At 37.1% G+C, this 20,995-nt stretch overlaps 1 protein-coding gene across 18 annotated transcripts in view; it reads left to right on the top strand.

Annotated features, from left to right (window-relative positions):
• Nucleotides 1–4,025: 4,025 nt before the first annotated feature.
• The window catches only part of LOC139123175 (PDZ and LIM domain protein 7-like), a 71,009-nt gene continuing 54,039 nt past the window's right edge, over nucleotides 4,026–20,995 (top strand). For 13 of the 18 annotated variants that reach the window (XM_070689250.1, XM_070689251.1, XM_070689252.1 and 10 more), the window contains exons 1-2: nucleotides 4,037–4,269; nucleotides 19,739–19,890. In XM_070689250.1, coding sequence (XP_070545351.1) covers nucleotides 4,168–4,269; nucleotides 19,739–19,890 — 254 coding nt within the window. In that variant the 5' untranslated portion in view covers nucleotides 4,037–4,167. Of the gene's footprint in view, nucleotides 4,270–19,738; nucleotides 19,891–20,995 lie in introns of all 18 variants that reach the window. The other 5 variants (XM_070689260.1, XM_070689263.1, XM_070689267.1 and 2 more) reach the window with 1 other exon arrangement.

Consider the following 20,995-nt stretch of genomic DNA (forward strand, 5'->3'; position numbering starts at 1 on the left):
TGCAAGCCGGAGATAGCCTATGTGGCTATATGTAGTCTAGCAATTTACGCGGTGAACTTGTTGCTATCTAGTATCAGCCTGTAGTACCGCGATCTGCGAACGTGTACTGTACTGGGAATCGCTCTCGAGGCCATCCTTGCTTTCCCGACTACAGCCCGAATTATTCCGACGTTCACATCGGGTGCAGCTTACCATTGGACTGACGTTACGCCCACCAATAGCCGGCCATTTCCGAATAAAGCCGACGTTTGTTTCTCTCAAACGCGAAAGAGAAGAAAGTCTCAAACGCGGAAGAGAAAGTCGACGCTCCAGAGCTTTTGTTTTCTGCGTAAGAGTTGGGCCTTGTCTGATGGGTAGGTTTTTGATCAAATGTAAAGCAACCAAAAGTTACTGAGTCTCATTTTTCATACTTTTGAAACGCCACGTCAATCCATCCATTGTCGATCATAGATCTACATCGCGTTTTGTGGAGAGGCCGTGGTTTAAGCGGAAGGGAAAGTCTACGCGGAGTCTACGCTTGAAAACGTTGATTTTCTGCGTAAGAGTAGGACTTTGTCTGTTGGTTTTGAGAGGTTTTAGATCAAATCTAAATAAACAAACGATTACTTGGTCTCATTTTGCGTACTTTTGAAACGTACGTACCACAGCCCCTCTGTCTATCCACCGGTCTGGAAACGCCTATTGTAAAAGGTGTCAATCACCTGGACCGCACAGCCAAACCGCGATACGAGGGGCAGTCACGTGATAATGCGTAGCTTGGGTTTGTCCTGCATGCCACAGTCCCCGATTGTGTGTACGCTTTCTCGAATTTTCGCTGTTTTTGGCTCTATTAAGTGTTCTCTGCGTCTATCTACGACACGAAGACAGAAATCATCATATCTTGAAACCGATGTTTGTTTTTCGTGATCCTTATCCCATCGTAAATGATGATAGTGTGCGATAATTTCTGGGGTTGATCGCTGCGAGTGTGTTGACGTGGCACAAGCAACGGCTGGAATCAAACCGGAAAATTTGTCGTCGCTTTCTCTTGCAATGCTAGTATTCAGTGCCTCCAAATATGATAAAATATGTTTTCTGTGTAATATTCTGTGAAATCATGTCTGTTAACTGAGCAGAATAGGAAAGACAACTGCAGAAATGCATGGATAGAGGGACTGTGGGTCGACCGATATTGCATTATGTGTAAGCTAACAATCGACTAATCGACTGCAGCTGTGTTGTACACATACGGGGTCGTACAGGTTGACGTTGGGTGTCGTCAATTTGGAATTTTATCAAACATGAACGCTGGAATTTAACTCTCTTTTTCAATTATATTCAACATCACCAAAAATCAATGGTAAGCTTGCGAATTCGTTTTATTGTGAAATTAATACCGTGAATTAAATCACTGAAAATTGTGCCGTCCGCCGACCGGCCTCGTTAACTGCCTCTACTATTTCTCCTTTCTTATAATATGTACGAGTGGCCATACTGTTTACAGACGGATCCGGCTAGCAATTCATTGACTTAAATTCGCTCCATACGAGATGTAATGTCACAGGATACGCGCAGCTCTTGGAGTCCTTACTCACTCGTTAAGTTGTTTGCAAGTGCAGAAAAATATCGCCACATGGAAAGAACGTTCCATGCTGTGCTGATCACATTTGCAGAAACGATCAATGCGCGTTACTGAAGTGAAGCGTCCGAAAATAGGAAACTTGAATGAAAATGAACGAAGAACAATATTTTGTTTCACCATAATTCTAAAACTTAGTTTAGAGCCTAAATAAAGAATAAACTAGATTACTTGCATTGAAAAAGGGCAGTTCACTTTTTCCTGTCAACATAGTTCGATGTGCAAGCATATGTGTGTGCCCGTGGTATTGAGTGAGTCGTTACAGCCCTGACGTTCCTATCATAGCACCAGCTCGATAAGATAATCGCAACAATGGAAAATTAACACCTTGGGGATTAAAAGTCTTCTGTTTGTCACCCGAGTTGGCAGGCAGCAACTCGGGTTTCAGGTACCATCAAAGTTAATGGAGCCTTCCCTAATGTATATGGGTCATTTTTTCCCTCCTAAATATTGGCAGATGTAGTTGTGTGATTTTTCTCATTAGTTCCTACTATACATTTCAACGCTACACAACACTGCAACACTGGGGTACCTGTCATATTAGAAAAACGTTCCTAGTTGTGTGTGTGTGTGTACGTTGTATATATATATATATATATATATATATATATATATATATATATATATATATATATATATATATATATATATATATATATACTCGTATATATATATATATATATATATATATATATATATATATATATATATATATATATACTCGATGCGGAAAGCAGAGCGTTATCAATAATAACATAAATTACTTCAAGTACAAAGTCACAATATCTGTTACTTAAGTTTCATGCATCCTGCAATCTCTGGACACAAATGAAAGGATTCTTAGCCCTACACTCTTATTCGTATGTTTGGGAAGTACCATTCTATTCGTAGCTGGTGTCAAAATTTGATAAATCACGTTTGTTTTGATGGCGACATTTTGAAACCAATACGTTCTCAGAGAATTAGTTATGCTCAATCTGGAAGGCATGCTTATATACGAATAAACCAAGCGATACATAGATCGGATATTTCCTTCGTCTTGTTTTAGAGGGAACGCATTACTGACTATCCTCGTAGAGCTATAGCACAGTAGTAGTAGCAGACAGATTTAATTTAAATGTTTGTGCGCTATTTTGCATTATATATATATATATATATATATATATATATATATATATATATATATATATATATATATTCCTTTGAAGTTGTTCATAGACTTACATTCGCTGAAGATGTTTGCGCCTGTCAAAAATCCAAACATCATTTCACATTTGAGTTTTAGGCAACTTTAATTCGCATAGTCACAGTGTCATAAAGTATACATTCCCTACAGTTCTGCGACGACTTTCCTCCGGGCTTTCGAGCTAAGGGAAATTCTATTCGTTTGCTACCTCGTGGTCTTTGCAAATAAACGACTGAATGGCCTCGTAATAATGAAAATCTTTATTATTAGTAGTAGTAGTAGCAGTAGTAGTAGTAGTAGTAGTAGTAGTAGTAGTAGTAGTAGTAGTAGTAGCAGTAGTAGTAGTAGTAGTTTTTCAAATATCTTTATTTCAAATAGGTCCCTACATACTAAAACTGTGAAAGGAATTTTTTACATTTCAAGGAACCAAAGGAAATATAAGATACAAATAAAAGAAAATCACTATAAAGTGTTGGTCGGCATTGAACAGAAAACGTCATGAATGACAACAGTAAATGTCAGCAAGAAAGACATATCTTAAACCTATCACATAATAATTCAAAGATGACACAACCTAGCGATGCACAAAAGCAGGAAAGTTTCTTAAATGTGAAAATTGAGTTGACCATCATGAGTGTCACAAAGAATGTCATCAAAAGCCCAAGTAATATTAAAAGAATGTAAATTTTCATTGAGACGATGATATTCAAATTCAAGTCTCAATCTGGTGAAAATCTTGCTTTTAAATATGTCCAAAGGATCAACAGGACCCTGGTTTCTAAACACATTTCTTCTTGCTAAATGTATACACAACTTAGTAGTAGCAGCAGTAGTAGTAGTAGTAGTTTATTTATTTGTTTATTTTACTGACCCGATTTCCTGATTATCTTGAAGTTTTAGGCGCTTTGTAGAATAACTGGTTTAAAGGCCAAAAAATCTTTTTGGATCGAGCTACTGAAAAAAAAAACGCATGCAGTGGGAGGCCAGTCGACACCAAGATCACAGAAAAACACTTCCTTATGCAGTTGATCGTTTTATCTTAGGGAGCTCTAAAATCAGTTCCGGATATTTGTCTGTGGTTAAAGTCAAATACTGAAACACACCTGAATACAGTAATGACGAAAGTTTTCAGCATGAGTCGCTTTGGCTTGAACCTCCCAACGTTGTCCAAATATAGTTCGTGTTATGCCGCAATTTTCGTGTCGTGTGCAAAAACTTTTTAACTGTGTGAATAAAATTGCGCCAGTCTGGGGGTGCTCATCAACACGTAAATTTACACATGGAATTCCTCTAAATATTGCCCAGTTTCGCCACAATTTTTGTCTGATTCCTTGGATTGTGAGACTATCTAGCAAAAGCCACGATGTCTGAGCAAGTCTTCAATGTAACTCTTCAATACCCAGCGCCGTGGGGATTTCGACTGGCCGGCGGCATCGATTTCAATCAACCCCTGTCTGTCTCTCGGGTGAGTGTCCTGATTACCGAATATTGTGTTTTGGTCGATCGATCGTTTATCTGTCGAATCGATGAGTGGCATTGATAAGCGAGTTTGAACTTTGTAGCATAGCATATTGTGCTAGATGTCAGGATGGCGTCGAGTTAAGGTCACATCGCTGAGCGATACAGTTACTGGGTCACCGGGAGGGAAAGAATGGGTAACCCGTTGGAAGTTTTCGGTCCACGTACCGTTGTGCGTCGTCTGGTACTGCAAAGTGGGAGTGGTGCAAATGAACGCGACTCGTCAACAGAACTCACACAACCACAGCACTGTTTACGTCATACATCTAGTAAACACTCCTTTACAAAGGGTGAATTGTGACTCCTATTGTGGTATTCCAAACTAAAGATTTTCAAACCAACGTACCGGCCAAGTTGTCAGCGATACAACTTTGTCGAAGGCCTTCGACACTCACAGCACGATCAGCTGTTTGAATGACCCGAGACCCCGCTATGGCCTCCATTGATGCCCTTCGAGTCCGTGTGAAGTGTGCAGATCGAGCCACTTATTAAAGATGTGCGAAATATATTCTTAGCGTTTTGACTGTTTCACAAGCATAATAAAAGTCGTCTAGTAGTAACCAGGGTACACAATTTATTATATGATCTGTGAAAAGTTTCAGCTTTTTTTCCAAAGCGGAAGAGTATTTTCCCCGTCTGCCCGTTTGCTGCCATGCGTCGGCATACCGTTCATTCTTGAACGCATTCTTCAAGAATTTCTACAAGGCAAGCTCGCTTCCGAAAGACTGTTTGCGCCCACTTCTCTTCTTCAATCTCTTGGGTAAACGTTTTCAAACGTCCGCCGGAATACCCTACAATGACAAAGTTCTACAATTAAATCTCCGCATTAGAGAAGGAGACAAAGAAATTAGTTTATCTAACATAAATACAGTTTGTGACAATTGTCCGAGCGCTTGAAAGCAAGCACTTCGCATACCCTTGACCGGTGACGATTACGTCGTAGAAACATCCGATTGATTTAGTGTAGATGTTCATAGCACTTCAAAAACTCAAGCATGTCAAGTGTTATTGCGGATGCTGAAAATGTCACGAAGCAATGAAACACAAGTTTTACATCAGATGATTGGCCAAAAATGATCATCTCATACTGATATGTCAGTATTCTAATCCTCCTAAAATACATCATTGTTCCAAGACCTTAACATGACAACTAGGGGTAGAACCAAAAACAAAGCTGCACAGACAACATATCTTGGGAGGCTGTTCCCCTTAATCTTTGTAACCATGGTAACCAGCCAACTGTCATTCTGCTTAACATATCAAGGAGATCGTTCCTTTAAAAATGTGTTTCATCATATATTAGCAGGATTGTCAGACTAAGCCATTTGTGTACTGATGTTGATCTTGTTACTGGGTTGGTGTACATGAGCTTTTTATGAATGTGTACAATACCACATAGATTTTGGCCTCTCAATGAACCTTGACAGCTATGCAGATGTATCAGTAATGTGAAATATTATATATATATATATATATATATATATATATATATATATATATATATATATATATATATATAATATATGTGTGTGTGTGTGTGTGTGTGGTGTGTGTGTGTGTGTGTGTGTAGACAGGACGGGTCATGCAGCACCAACTCTAGGACACAGTGTTCTTCACTACAAAATAAATTTATTGTACGACGTTTCATGGGCTTAATTCCACTTCATCAGGGTTAAAAATTGTTGACCGTCAAGATGAAAATGATTGAAATATATATACATATATATATATATATATATATTATATATATATATATATATATATATATACCGTAAATCGCTCTGCCATACAGGTATTGAGCACTTTTACACCTGAAGATTTCCGAACTTCATATATATATATATATATATATATATATATATATATATATATATATATATATATATATATATATATATATATATTTATATATATATTTATTTATTTTTTTTCCCCCCGAGGTTGGAATTCAGAGCCTGAGTTTGGTGCATGATCTCATTGTCTCATTATCATATTAAACAAGATGCATGTCTCATACAGGTAGTTCATGCTGTCACTAGTACTGTGTGGGAATCAGTTGTATGATACATGCTAGTGACTCATGTTTAATAGGAGAGGCCTTCCATTGCTCTTTTTATGATAACAGATTGACTTCACCATTCCACCCAAATGGCCTGTTTCCTGCACACAAACGCATACTTCAAGCAAATTACTTAAAACCTATTTTTTTAACATTTATTCCTACCTTCAATTCAAAAAAGCTTTCAGTTGTCTGTGAGGAATTTTTTTTATCACAAATGTTGTGCATTGCAGTTTCTCTCATTTCCTTTGTACTGCTGTTTCAACATTTTCCCCAGTACTGTAATTTTGTCTTTAATATCACCCAGGTATACAGACACCAAGTTACAGTCGATGGGTTTGATTAAGATGCATTTCAATATTCATCAATGTAAGAATATTTTTGGTTGACCAATGAATTAGCAGAAATTAAATAGATTGATGTGAGTCAGATTTTTAGCCAAGATTCTCAATGCAGTGATATCCACTGCATTGGTATCTTCCAAAGTTCACCTCAGGGTATTACTAGTATTACAGAGCTCTACCCATGGGCTGTAATTTGTGTCATGTAGACAGAGCATTATACTAAGAGAATTTACTCTGGGCTTATCCACTCTTTCCTGCGGCAGACAGTAGAGTGATACGAGCCATGAAAGATTAAAGTTACCAGTAACTTTACAGGATTGAAGGAAATGTTAACCCAACCCAGTAGATATGTTTGATGTAAAAATTACGATAGAAACCAAAAAGTGTACTTTTACTCTGTTCACCCTGGATGCGCAGTAAACAGGTCTACATTCATCATTGATAACAATTAAGTTTGGGCCAGACCATTCTGGTGAAAGAGTTATAAGTTGTTAGTCATTTTTTGAAAGTTTTTGACAGCGCAATGTTTTTTAATTGCAAACATTATTGTCTGCCTTGGAAGGATTGGAGATGAAGCAATGTTGGATGTTTGACAGACATTACTGTCTCATTCGGTAATTAGCTCAACTGTCATGACCCCTGACCTTGTATGGTTTGACATATAGCACACACCCAACTGTACACTTGGCACAAGTCTATGAGTGAATTAAACTGGATCATGATTTTGTGAATGTGATGATATGGAGTTATCACAATGTATCAGAGTTTTCGCAAGATTGCTGAAACTTACTGACCAATCACATTCATCCTACACAGGTGCAAATACCAGGTGTTCATACAACTCAGTAAAGATGGCTACAATCACAGATATTTAGATCATTCTGGTCAAAACACGTCATATAAATAGTACTAGTATTACAAATGCATAATGACTCACGGAAATGACTTTTTTTACAAAATCTCCGACTTGAACCGAGTCTAATTCAACCACTCCACTGATTCTAACAGTATGAAATGAGCAAATGACATGATTAATTAAAATCTAAGGGAGGAATTTCAGAAAGAAAAGTAGCTGATTTGCATATCCTGTGCTCTCCCTGGCCTTTCGAAATTGTTAGTAAATTTACGAATTGGGTTCAAAAAATATTAGTAAGCACAAATTATGTTATTCTGAACCCATCAACTTTCAACAAGCACTTCTGGTACTCAATAGATGATTTTAAGGGGATAGAAATGATGAATGATTTCATTAAAGACAAAAGAAAATGAAAAATCGCTTTTTAGTTTTTTTGACAATGAAAACTCATATTGTGATACGCATTTTCAAAAGATTTATTGAATAACACAGTACATCATGGGTCATGAATGCTTGTAACATTGAACTTTCTTCCTTGTCTCAATAAAGTGTAATTTTGGTCAATGGCCAATGAATGTTATTCAATTACTCTATCTTTATTACACAACATAACATGTTCAAGTATATTGTGACACAAATCATAACTCCCTTTGTGTGTGTAGTCAGTGGTTGATGATTATATATATTAATTTATGAAGCGGTCATTAATATTATCAAATATTATCAGTGTTTGCACAAGTTTTAGATGCTAGAAAATCTGTCCCCTGTTTTTCATATTTGGAAAGCTCTGTTACTTTTAAAGTATGCATGTCATCCCATAGGTACTAGGTGGTGCCTCTACATAGCTGCAGTCATTATGCCATGTTCATCTCTAAAATTCTTTTTAAACAACCACTGATCAGAACATTTAATTGGCAGTCTGTGGTTTCGCACAAATTTTGTCTCATCTCAATCAAATTTAAGTACGCAAACTGAGACTGGTGATCCTGCTAATGTTTTCTTAGAGACAGTTATACTTTTAAACGCTACAGATGATCGTCATTTATTTTTTTGTCTGGATAAATTTTTTGGTCATGGGACTGTGCACAGCATTTTCTCTGGATCATAGAAAACTATCAGTATTCATAACATTTGCTGAGACAGTTTCTTGTAAAATATTTTGAAGGAAACCTATTAAAATTGGCAAGCTGACTGAAAAATTCGATTTGCAGATCGTCAAATGACAAATCTATGACATCTAAGATTTCCGGTTCGCTTCCACCTCCATGCACAGAAAAACACTGTGCAGTACATGTTCAACCATGCGCGGCCCGGACTGCAGTTCTGCTGTAGTTTGACTGTCTTTCAGGCTGACTGTTCTTGATCTCTTCTAGCTCGGCGGTTTCATTGTTTCGTATTTTTTTCATATCAGTTGCCGTTTTTATGCCCAACTTTCTTTCCCAACTGGATACTATCAATCCAAAGTATTTGTAACTGCCCGCTTCCCTCGATCCGCTTCAACAGTCCACTCGGAAAGTTGACAGCATGTGAGTGTTTGGGTGTCTCGAAACTACCGTAATGGGGTGGTAATGCATGACACACCACTATGAGATTACAAGACCCGGGGATCTTGAAACCTTTTCGCGCATGCTCATGTTATTACAGGTCAAAGTCCAAAGCCAGCTATCACCATGTGTCGATGCGCTGATGATAGGGGCAACGTAGTTTTTGAACCCGGGTTTTGAAAGACGAGATATGACAGTATTTCCCGGAATTCACAATTTTGACCGAAAATCAGGCTTCAAAAATAACAAAATCGTTCGTAAATGGCCGATCGGGCATTCATTTTTTTTCGTAAATTTTCATTTTTGTTCGTAATTTACGAAAGTTACGAGCGACAGCGAGAGCACAGATATCAATGTAATTAAGGGCCATTCTCTACTCTGCTTCTGATAGTTCTTGAGTGAGAGCACTGCATGAAAGCAGAAACTGTTAAGTTCAAAAAAATACATACAAAATGAAATAAGTGTTCTCAGAACGTGTGATGAGCTAGAGCTTCTGATATTTTCAAAAAATGCATTCATTGATCTTTTATGGCCCAACTTTCTGGTAACTTACTAGAACTACCTCTGTATAAAGGGGGCTTAGATCTGAAAGGGGTAACAAATGCTTTGTTGAAGAAATATAATAGAATGAGATAATTAGTCTTTGTGATTGCCATACCTACTGAGAAATCTTTCAAGTCAAAACAAAACCATTGCTGTGGTAAAATCTTACTAGAGATCACTGCTGACTCAATCTCGAAACCCAGGCAAGGTTGGGTGCACCATGCTACAAAATGGTTGCTTTATGAAAACATTTCGTTAAATTGGATCCTGCTAATAAATTTATCATACATGGAGAGAGTCACAGGGGTAACCGTTGAGATGAATTTTTGCTGAAAAGTTCAGGTTACAATTGATTTGATCCACGGACAGCTGACAAAAAGGTCTGTTTAACTTTACATTTATTGTATTTGTCAGTAGCAAATATTTCATTGTTTTGTTCAAACTGCACATGTGCATGTGATACTTGTGAGAGCTCAGTTTAATAACATGATGTTCATGATACAGTGTGAGGTCATGACCTCAGGATGCCTGATGACATCACAGCTTTCTAGCAAGGTCTGTCTATGACAAACCCTGAGTCACTGAGCATAGATTCCCTCAGTGTGGTGACCAAAGCCATGGAATGCATTTAGACTAAATTTTTGATTCATCAGAATTCCCATTGTCAAGTCTTGCTATTTGAAACTCGGAAGCACTTTTCAAATTCAGATGTTTTGAGCCTGCGAGCTGCCAGGTAAATTCTTTTGTAAGCTGTGGTATGCAGTCAGTTCCTAATTAGTGATGCCGTTTGCCATAGAACCTTTGTAGCAACAGATATCTATTGTGTCTCTTAAAGTTTAATGGTTATACACACCCTATACAACCTGATATTCAAGTCTGCAGCAACAAAAGAATTCTGATTTTAGTAACAGTTAGAATTGTCCCTGTGGATTTTTGGACAATCCCAAAACTTTTTAAATACAAACACTGGTTTTTCAACCAACTTAAATCATTAAAATTTTATCTGTTAGTCATGTAGTATTTGATTTTCTTTTTTAATGGATCATTTCTATGCAGAAAATTTAAAAAAACTCAGAGAAATTAAGATTTACATGCACCAAGGCTACTTATCTGATATCAGTAAATTACAATGATTGTTTGACAAAATGGCAATTTTACTTGATATTTTTGTGGAATGTTCATACACAAGGAAGTAAAGTTTGTTTTGATATCATGTCATATGTTGTTTTGGAAATATACTGCATTGTTCTAACAGAAAACAAAACATTGAGGCCAAAGGTCAAAAATACCTGAGTAATGCATGCTGAGAATGTGAAGTCATGATTTATTCTAATACCATTGATCATTGTTTCGTATAAACCATTATAACATGAATTATTCAGCAAGAATTTTTGAGGTTACAGATCAATATGCTATCTGTTGACAAAAATATTTAAAAATATGCAGACATAGATGTAATATCTACAACCTATTGTTTGTCATCTTGCTGCAAGCTATATATGTTTTGTGAGTGAGCAAAACCAGAGTGTCCACAAAAATAAAGCAATGCAGCTGATTAGAAAATAATATATCAGATATATTATTTTCTAAAAAAAATATTGATAGATATCTGCCAGTGTTTCAATTGTTATCACGCTGCAACAAATGATTCGAGTACAATATAGAAATAAAGTTTGTGACAGAACAAGACTTTTGCGTACCACTGAGCCAGTAATATTAGTTTTGAAAGCTATCACTGAGATAAGCATAATAGTAAACTGTGGGTATACCTCCCACTAGAGAGTTTAATGATATCTATTCAGATAGTTTCCTGTATGTGGAACAACATTAGTGTAATATCCTTCAATTGTAATTGAGGGACACCATGTCCTGTTTCCTGTTTATAAATAACTTCCTTTCTTGATGGGCTCATGAAATCATGAAAAAAATAATGTTTCCTTACTAAAAAAGGTAATCTTGAAATGAGGTTAGCCCATCCCAGCAATTATTCACAGAAAGTTATATATAGCTGATGTCGATTTTGTTAATATTATGCATCTATACCATAAATAGACAGGAATTCTAACGGGATATGTCAGTGGGTTTTATTCATTCAACTGAATTGCAAGTACCTTTGATTTTATTGGCAATATGGCGTAGGGTGTACAAATGTTTCTTTTCAATTGTGTGTCGTGAAGTTGACAGCTGTCAGAGCAAACAAAAACCATAAATTGTTTTGTTAATAAGTGAGTATCCATTATAGTGTGAGTGATGTCATACAATTATTTGTCAAATATGAGAGAAATTAATATATTGATGAAACAACTTCCTTTTAATCAAAAAATAATGTATAGTCATACTATACATTTACTGTACAACTAGCAGTAGCTATCTTTTGCACTATGTGTTGTACCTAGGGCAGCAATAGTTACACAATTAGGATTAATGAGAATTGTTGAAACCCCTCTGGTCGTGTCTTGTCTGAATTTCGAAATGAAATAGCATGACGACTGTCCTTTTGGTAAAATTGCTATATTATGACGGATTGAAACATCACATATAACCAACAGGAACCTATTATAAGAACCCTGGTGAATAGTCTGAGAGTTGTGAGAAATGCTTAAAAATTTGCTTTTCAATAAGTTATCACCCTATGGCAATGTCTGAACTATTGTAAAGTTCTCTGCTAATCCGTCTGTGTCAGTGTTTCCAACAACCGGGATAAAGGCACTAAAAATTCCAGGGATGCATCGGAAAAAAATGGACAGGGTAATGACAGTTTTCAGTTTGAAATGACTGATTATTATTCACTTGGTTCACTTTGACACCACCTAGATATACAGCTTAATGCACAGTCGTTTATTGTTTTATCGGTACTTGAGCTCAGAGAATGAAAACACTCCAATGTAAAACATAAGATGTGAAAATAATTACCCAGTGACAACTAGGACAATATCCTTTCCATAACCTCACATTTACACCTCATTTATACATATCTCAGCACTCATATTTCGCTTGCGATGAAATATGACATGCTTGGTGTAACCGCAATGACCATTCATCTATGCTCTATGGTATTTTCAATAGCAATCAAATGTGAAATTAATACAATAATTGTTATGATATCATACAGACAGACTTCAGTTGAACGGTCAGATTTCAAATTGTACTGGAGACCTTGAAACTTTAAAGATAGAGCAGGCTGGGGCACAGGTTGACTGACAGAAGTACGAACAGACTGACAGGTACAGAGAGTGACAGACAGAGAGACAGAGTGACAGGCATATAGACTGATAAAGACAGACAGACCTGCAGTGTACCTGTCTAGAGATTGCACAGCAGACTTCACTGACAGACAAACACAGACTGACAGACTGAGAGACAGACTTGCAGGTACAGACATACTGATAGACTTGACAGGTATAGACACATACAGACACAGACTGACAGACCTAGGCTAGAGAAAGACTGACAGACCTAGGGATACATGTAGACTGACAGACCAAGAGATAGGCTGACAGAGCAAGATATAGATTTGCAGGTATACAGATACATACTGATAGACCTGACAGGAACAGAGTGGTGACAGTACCAGTAATACAGATAGATTGACAGACATACAGAGTGACACAGGGCACATCAATAGATGGCCAAGCAGACTTGGATCAGTACAGAGATAAACTGACAGGTACAACAACAGATGAACTGTATCGACATACATATAAGTACTTGTATTAAAGTTCATGGTGAATAAATTTTCCAATATCTGTCATGTAGCACTGCAGCTATCTTGTTGAGTGCAGTCGTGCCTGTGGTCACAAAATGCTGTTAAATTGTAAGTATCTATAATAGCTGTCCATCTTCTTGATCTCAAAACTAGCTCTGTTTTGAGTTCAAAGTCAGGACTCAATTCTAAACTACAAAATCAATGGAGATATTCTGTACTGTCACAGTATGGTCAATAAAATTATGCTGAGAGACTAAAACTTTGCAAAGCTAGTATTTGCCAATAAAGTTTGTCAAAGAATGAATCCTTCTCTTTCGCTCAGCAACAAATTTCTATACAAGTTTATAGCCATTGAAACAGAGTGGATACGCAATACAATGAACGCTTTCACGCTTTATGGCTGTGTACGGTGAGTTTAATGGGCAGTCCTTTGATTTGACAGCTCTTTGGAAATAGGAAATAGAGTCTGTGCCAGTGATTGTCAGTCTCTGGTTGTTTGGATTGCATTTTCATTATCTATAAAAGCTCAAAAACTGAAAACTCAAAAACTGATTATATCTTTTACATCTACAGTTAGCTGGCTGTGTGTTTAATTAGAACAGCTGCAAATATGAAATCAATGCTTTATCTTTTCAACTAGTTGTCTGCCTAGCTAGTTGTTTCACATAAAATTTATGCTGTGTATATTAACACTACAGTCAGAATTCTATTTTGAAGTATAATCTATCAGTTATCAGTTTGCAATATTGGCATTGTAATACTTTCCAGATAAATGTGACTTATAGCTGAGTATACCCAACTTGAGGTGAGCTTAGGGTACAGACATTTCACACACATAGAGAATCCAGTCACCTCAGTTGACCTTTTCTTGTGTTTGGCATACAGCTTACAGTATAAACAGGGCTTACAATGTTCATCAGCTGTGAAATGCATACAGGCAGAAACAGGTCCACATCTGAAGTTGCAATCTGATCTGCAAGTGGTTAGTCTTCAGCCAGGGTGAAATACCACACCTCAATGCTACATAGTTGAGTTCACTTGCTTTGTTTTCTACATTGTGATGTAGAAAAAAGTGGCCGAGAAATATTGCTTAGGACACCAAGGTGAAACGGTGATGGCCTTTGTAATATCCTTTGGTAAAAGAATACTTAACAAATAGTGTGAGGAGTTTGTGAAGCGGTAGAATTCTGTCACGTTGCAACTATCCAATATATCCTAGGTGTTGTATTTTTGTTGCAACAACAAACTGTCTGACATGGCACCACACAAGTTGTTCCACAACAAACTGTGCACCCAAGACAATACCTGGCAAGACCTCATTCATCTCTGCTGTGTACTGTGAAGTACAAACAAAAAACTTTGCTATTTGATATTCGAGTTGAGCTCAGATAACTCCACAACTGTAAGACAACAGTACTCCTTTTCTGTCAAACAATTGGGTGTTCTGTCTGTGTATTATGAAGGCCTAGCTGGAGTTTGACCTTATAAGCGGCAGGCCATAGACCCTTGACACATTTCCCAACATACATGTATGGTAGGAATCATGGTGGAATGCACAGAGGTGTAGACTACACAGGTACTCATATTAATGTCAGTCAGAGGTGTGAAAATCTACATGTACTTGAAACGGATGAAATATTGTAATCGATATTGAAAGCAGAACGTTCAAAGTATTTGATGGTTGTGTACACCAAGTGGTGCACTTTACAAAGACTGCTGTGATCAAATATCCCATGGTCAAATCAACCCTTTAGAGGAAGATCTGGCTTTCTCATATAAAAAGATTGCTCCCTAGTCTATCACAAGACATAACTCTAGGTCTTTCACCAAAGTTGGTAATATCTCAGTGTATAAAACATTTCAGTTTTAGTTTAAACCATTTGAAAAGAATAACAAACAAACAAATAAAGTTCTTCTGATGTTGGTGGGTACACTGATGTTGGATCATTTCTTTTACTTACAGCTGAGAAGGTTTGCATTTATAAACCAACATTTAAATCGTAGGTTAATTCAGTAAACGCCCTCAGAATCTGTAATAAAATCAGTATAAACCCAGAGTAACAGTGATTGTTTTTCCATATCAAAAATATTCAGTTAATTTTAAAATTCAAATAATCATGAGTTAAAGAGTGACATAGTTTAGCAATTTTTAGCGTTTTTGAAAGTTGGTTATTGAATGGTCTGGAATGCAGATATGTATTTCCACTCAATCAAACCCAAAACCTTGCATTTGAAAAACTGAAAATTTACGTAAAGTTCTAGACTAATCTTTTGATGTAGTTGATAAAATAGGAGTGTAGTTCAGGTGACATACAACATAATGTGAATGACTGATTCAAGCATGGCTGATCAATGCTATGAATCCTTGATGTAGTCGAAGCTTTTGTATGGGTCTGTACATTTCAACAGTGTGCTATTACGACTCACTTGGTCATGTCCACCCTGCAATTACTCACAGGTAATTACAGACTTGTTTGTCTGGTTGTAAAATCTATCAATGTTATAGCAACAGGTGTGACCAAATAAGTGTGTCCACTGTCTTCTAAAGAAAGCAGCGGCTGCATTTGGTCTTTCATTTCATGTGGCAATCAAGAAACAAGACGTTCGTCATCTGATTTATGTAGAATATCAGAAATGACAGGTGTGCCGGTGCATGTCTGTGAATTGTGCCACCAAGCCGGATGTACCTCGAACACCCCCAATGCCCCCTACCAAACACAGTCATCATCAGCTATTATTATTAAAGACCATTGAAAGTAGGTGACGCAGGAGTTTAGGAATGCTCCTCCCTCATGCTGAAAAAGGTCATATTGTAGGTCATGGAACAGGTCAAAGGTCATGTTTCATGACTTCATTTCCAGGCCCAATACAATTTTCTGTCCAGGTCAAGTCAGGTTAAGTAATTATACCTTCAGTAACAGAGCTAAACTAAATCCAATTGTATATTTTCACAATTATATTCTCTTGAAAGATTTATTATCAATGGCCTCTGAAAGCGTTGCTTGTAAAATTGCTGTTGGAATTTATGTTGGCTCTTTGAAGACTGATATAGGATATTGCAATAATACTGTACTTACCAGATGAAAGAAATATAAATCTATGAACAAAAAAGCACTTAAGATATCTTACGTATGAGTTGGGTAGGATGATTTGGATCAGAACTCTTTCTGTTCTAAACCTAGCGATTCAATCTTTTTAATACGGTCTTCATGTGAATTTCTAAGAGGTAATGTGTTACATCGCCATGTTAAGCACTTGATTAATTCTGTCCTTTACAAAGGATTGGGTCTACCGTCTATGAATAAAGCCAACTCTGGTATGTAGTATTACCATCTGGTGGTCATCTTAGACTGGTCTTAACTTTCAACAAAAAAGGAACCTAATAATATATTCCGTGACTGACAGAACAAAAAAAAATTAAGTTATAGTGGTATACAGCAAGAATGTTTGCCAGTGTAGGCACTGATTAAACAATCTTTGAAGTGAAAGGTAGAAAACATTGTCTGGTGTCACAATGGCTTTTCAGTATACATTTACGGGATGTTGTAGACTTTCTTGCCAGTATGCAGCTCAACATCTGCCCCGTTGATTTGTTCTGAAAATTGCACCCCTGTGGAAACTGATTCCTCAGATAAAATGATATTGACTGACTTGTTATATTAGTAGAGTCTCTCCAGGGATATATTGCTTACTGACTTCCAGCTATTCTGTCAAATCCTGTGCAAAGTCCCTGGTTTTGGGTGGGGCACTAATAAAAAGTATTTTGACCCAGGGTCAAAGGTCAAAGTAGTGCAGTATTGTATGTAATTAAGTTTCCAATAAATCAGCTTGAATTACAGGGAAAGTACATAAAACATCACTCTGTTAGACTTTGACAGGCGGAGGTGTGAACTTGACTTATTTTAGAAGACCAGTTTAGAAAACATAAAAGTATGAATATCAAAACTAATTGTTTTGTACCATGGGCAATATTGCCATAGTGTATAGTAATACCGGTATTACTGTCTCCAAATTGGCTACATCCACTTCAGCTTTACATCTACTTCCCAACAGTACAGAACAAATGTAGTCATTCAGTCTTGAACATATGTTGTAAGTTAAAAAGTTGTATTTAAAGCCCCAATAGCTGGGAATTATATGGATTTTTTTTCATAATTTCATTTTCAAACCAAAGTTGGTTCATGTAAATGCGCTGACTGAAGGACATGTATAGAAGTATCATTGCTGCCTTATTTGGACCACGACTACATATTTTAACAAGTTAAAAAATAAACTGGTGCCGCATCCGTAAAGTGGCGCTCCCATAGAAAAGTTCAAAAAATGCAGTATTTCGTGCACATACACATCGTAATGATGCCATTTACTTGAATGCAAAACACACAATGGCCGACAGTATGTTGTCGTAATCTTTATTTTCTGTCCCATGATTGGTTTTTGAAAATGGCGGGAAATCTAACATGATGGTAAAACTATTGAATTTACATGCCACTTTCCACACTTATGACAGTGTTGTACACCTTTTCAGTCTTTAACTGGTCTTATTCAAAGAAAAACTCTTGAAAAATGAGGATATTTTGAGATCGGTTTATTACACATTCGCAGCTATTGAGGCTTTAAAGAGACAGTAGCTGTAACTTGTGATGGTATTTCACTGTATTTATTTTGTATGTCAATTACAAGTTCTTATGCCACTCCTCAAAGCTAGTTGAAAACCCACTATTCTCAATATCTCAAAACAGCATTTCTATGTGTAAAGTCCAGTGTTGTTGTTTACATTTGAATTTTAGTCCAGAGAGCATGAGTCCAGACTAAAGTTTCCTCATCATCAATAAACATGGAGTCTACACCTGTATAAGCTGAGTCGACTTTCTGAATACTGTGTACCTCAATATGCTTTGGGGAATAGAACAAAAAACTGTAGTTGACATGCAAAACAAAAATTGTAAAAAAAATAATCAAAGATTACAGTAACAGCTACCTAAAGTATTTCTTTTCTTTGCCTCGTTGCCTGTAATATTTAATATTTAGTTACCATAGTAACACCTGCATGTACCTCAATGTGACACTGTACTTATATGGCGTGATGTTTATACCATAATTTCAAATCGTAAAGATTGCACTGGTTGACTTGAAAGTCAACAGATGAAGACACATGTTGGCATAATATTATTGGGCAAGGACTTTTATTGGAATGTTCCTATATACACTAATGAATTAGCTATGTGTCCATCTCTGCCAGTCAATTTTAGTTCCAACTGACCAAACACGTAGCAATATCAGAGACACTCACAATGGACCAGCAGAAATTAAAAGTAATTTTCAAACTCTGATGAAGTGCAGGCGATAGTAAGGCATATAGTAAGGGCCTTCACTTTCAAAGTGCGTGTGATAGTGAGGGCATGAAGTGAGGGCCCGTACATGACCAGTCATTTGACCACATTTCAGTCTTACAAGTCACTTTACGAACTGTATTCGCCTACATTAATATCATTGAGCTAAAGCCTTGAATTAAAGTCCCTGGGAGACAAAAAAAATTGATTTAGAATCTCAGTATATATGATCAACTATTTTAAACTTTTCTCTCCTCATTCAGTTCATTGAATTTTTTCCCAACATTTCTCCCAACGACCAGTTGCCAGGTCTAGCTTTCAGAGGTTTGATTTATCCCGACATTGTTCTCTACAACTGGTTGCCTGGACGTGGCTTTAAAATGTTGAATTTATTCCCGACATGTCTCCCAACAACCAGTCGCCAGGTCGTAGCATTCAGAAGTTTGATTTTTCTTGACATTTTACTCCATGACCAGTCGCCAGGGTGTGGCTCTAAGGATTTTGACTTATTTTCTGTATTTTCTCTCCACGGCCTGTTACTAGGTCGTGGCTTTAAAATGTTGAATTTTTTCCCAACAATCGTGACATTTCTCCCCATGAATGGTCACCAGGAAGTGGCTTTCAGATGTTTGATTTTTACCGACATCTTTTTCCACGACTGGTCGCCAGGTCTAGCTGTAAGGGTGCCGACATACCACAATATATAGCTTGTCAACTCAGTCTGTATATGTGTCGACTGCATTGTTTTGCAGACAAGTGAATTCTGGATCCAGACTAAAATTCACACGTAAACATTCTACATGTATGGATACTGTGTTGACAAGCTAAACAGTCAGTGTTTTAACATGCTTTTGGTAGAAAAAGAACTTGTCAGACATACATAACAACAATAGTGAAAATTTGACTCATTAAAAGGTACAGCTACTGGCCTTTTAAACCTCAGGTCTCCTCCTGACTGCCTTAGATAAGTTTGCTTTTTAATTGCAAACATTAAAGTTTACACTCTGTGATTTTCTTTTGTTTGTTTTTTGCAGATAACACCAGGTGGGAAAGCCTCCATTGCCCATGTTCTACCCAGTGATGTGGTACTACGCATTGATGGAGAAGATACAACCCACATGACACATTTAGATGCACAGAACAAAATCAAGAATTGTGCCGGTGATTTGACCCTCACACTCTCAAGGTTGGTGTTTTCATCTTTCTGATTCCTTGAGGCTGCTAATCTTGCTGGAAGTGGTCGTGGGTGGACTTGTACGTCTTACAGTCATTCTGATTGGTTAATATTGTTAGTAAACAATACCCCTCATCCAAACTCTTCGTTGTGATTGAGCAGGTTTTTTTATGGTCGCATGGTATGTATCAATTTGACACTGATCTAGTCAAAGAGCAAGTTACCGGTAACAGCTTCTGAAACTGTTAACTGGTTAACAGTTTGGAACAACTGTTGACTGGAGAAATTATCTGAAACTGCCATCTACCGGTATGCATGCGCACATTCCAGAACGCATTGAGAACATGGCAGTGTCATCTGCAATCATGGTGAGTGATGAACTTCTCAATTTTTCAGCGAGAAAATTGGATGAAGTGTTCTACAAAACGTATATTGACTGCCCATATTCGTGCAACAGCATATGTTTTGTTCCCTTGAGACTGAGAGTCACCCAAAACAGGGAGTTTTCCTCTGCAAATGGACTATTTTGTGTTGGCTATCAAGCCTTAGGTTACAAACATATGTTGTTACCCTCCTGGCCAGTCAATATGCGTAACGGTATACTACAAAAACTGCCAATATAAACAGATTGTAGACACTGATGAATTTAGCCAATAAGAATAACTGTAAGAAAAGCCTGTTTGTGTTGGCTAGTTTTTGGACTCACTGTCATATGCTCTTTGAAAGTCCTTGATTTTTGAAGCCTCCTGCAAAGTCCTTGATAACTCCTTGGAGATGATGGAAAGTCTTAGAAAATTGATAAGCCACACACAACTTTCAAAAATCATGATTTGTCATGATATATCATGAAAATGATATGCAAAATGATTTATAAAAATGATACATAATATAAGTGAAACCTGGAAAGTGGGATCTTGGACCTCAAACGGTCCTGGAAAATTGCCGGAAAATCCCCTGTAAAGGTATTGAAGTAACTGTAAGTGTACGGACCCTAATGGTGTTCACTGATACAGCGAAGCAAGGTACACTGGTTTTCACAAATAACTCATTCAAATCCTTAGAACCTGAAAAGCAATTGACCATGACATGACTTGGTTAAATGTATGCACAACATACA

This window comes from Ptychodera flava, chromosome 22 (assembly GCF_041260155.1).
Source record: "Ptychodera flava strain L36383 chromosome 22, AS_Pfla_20210202, whole genome shotgun sequence".
Taxonomy (NCBI): domain Eukaryota; kingdom Metazoa; phylum Hemichordata; class Enteropneusta; family Ptychoderidae; genus Ptychodera; species Ptychodera flava.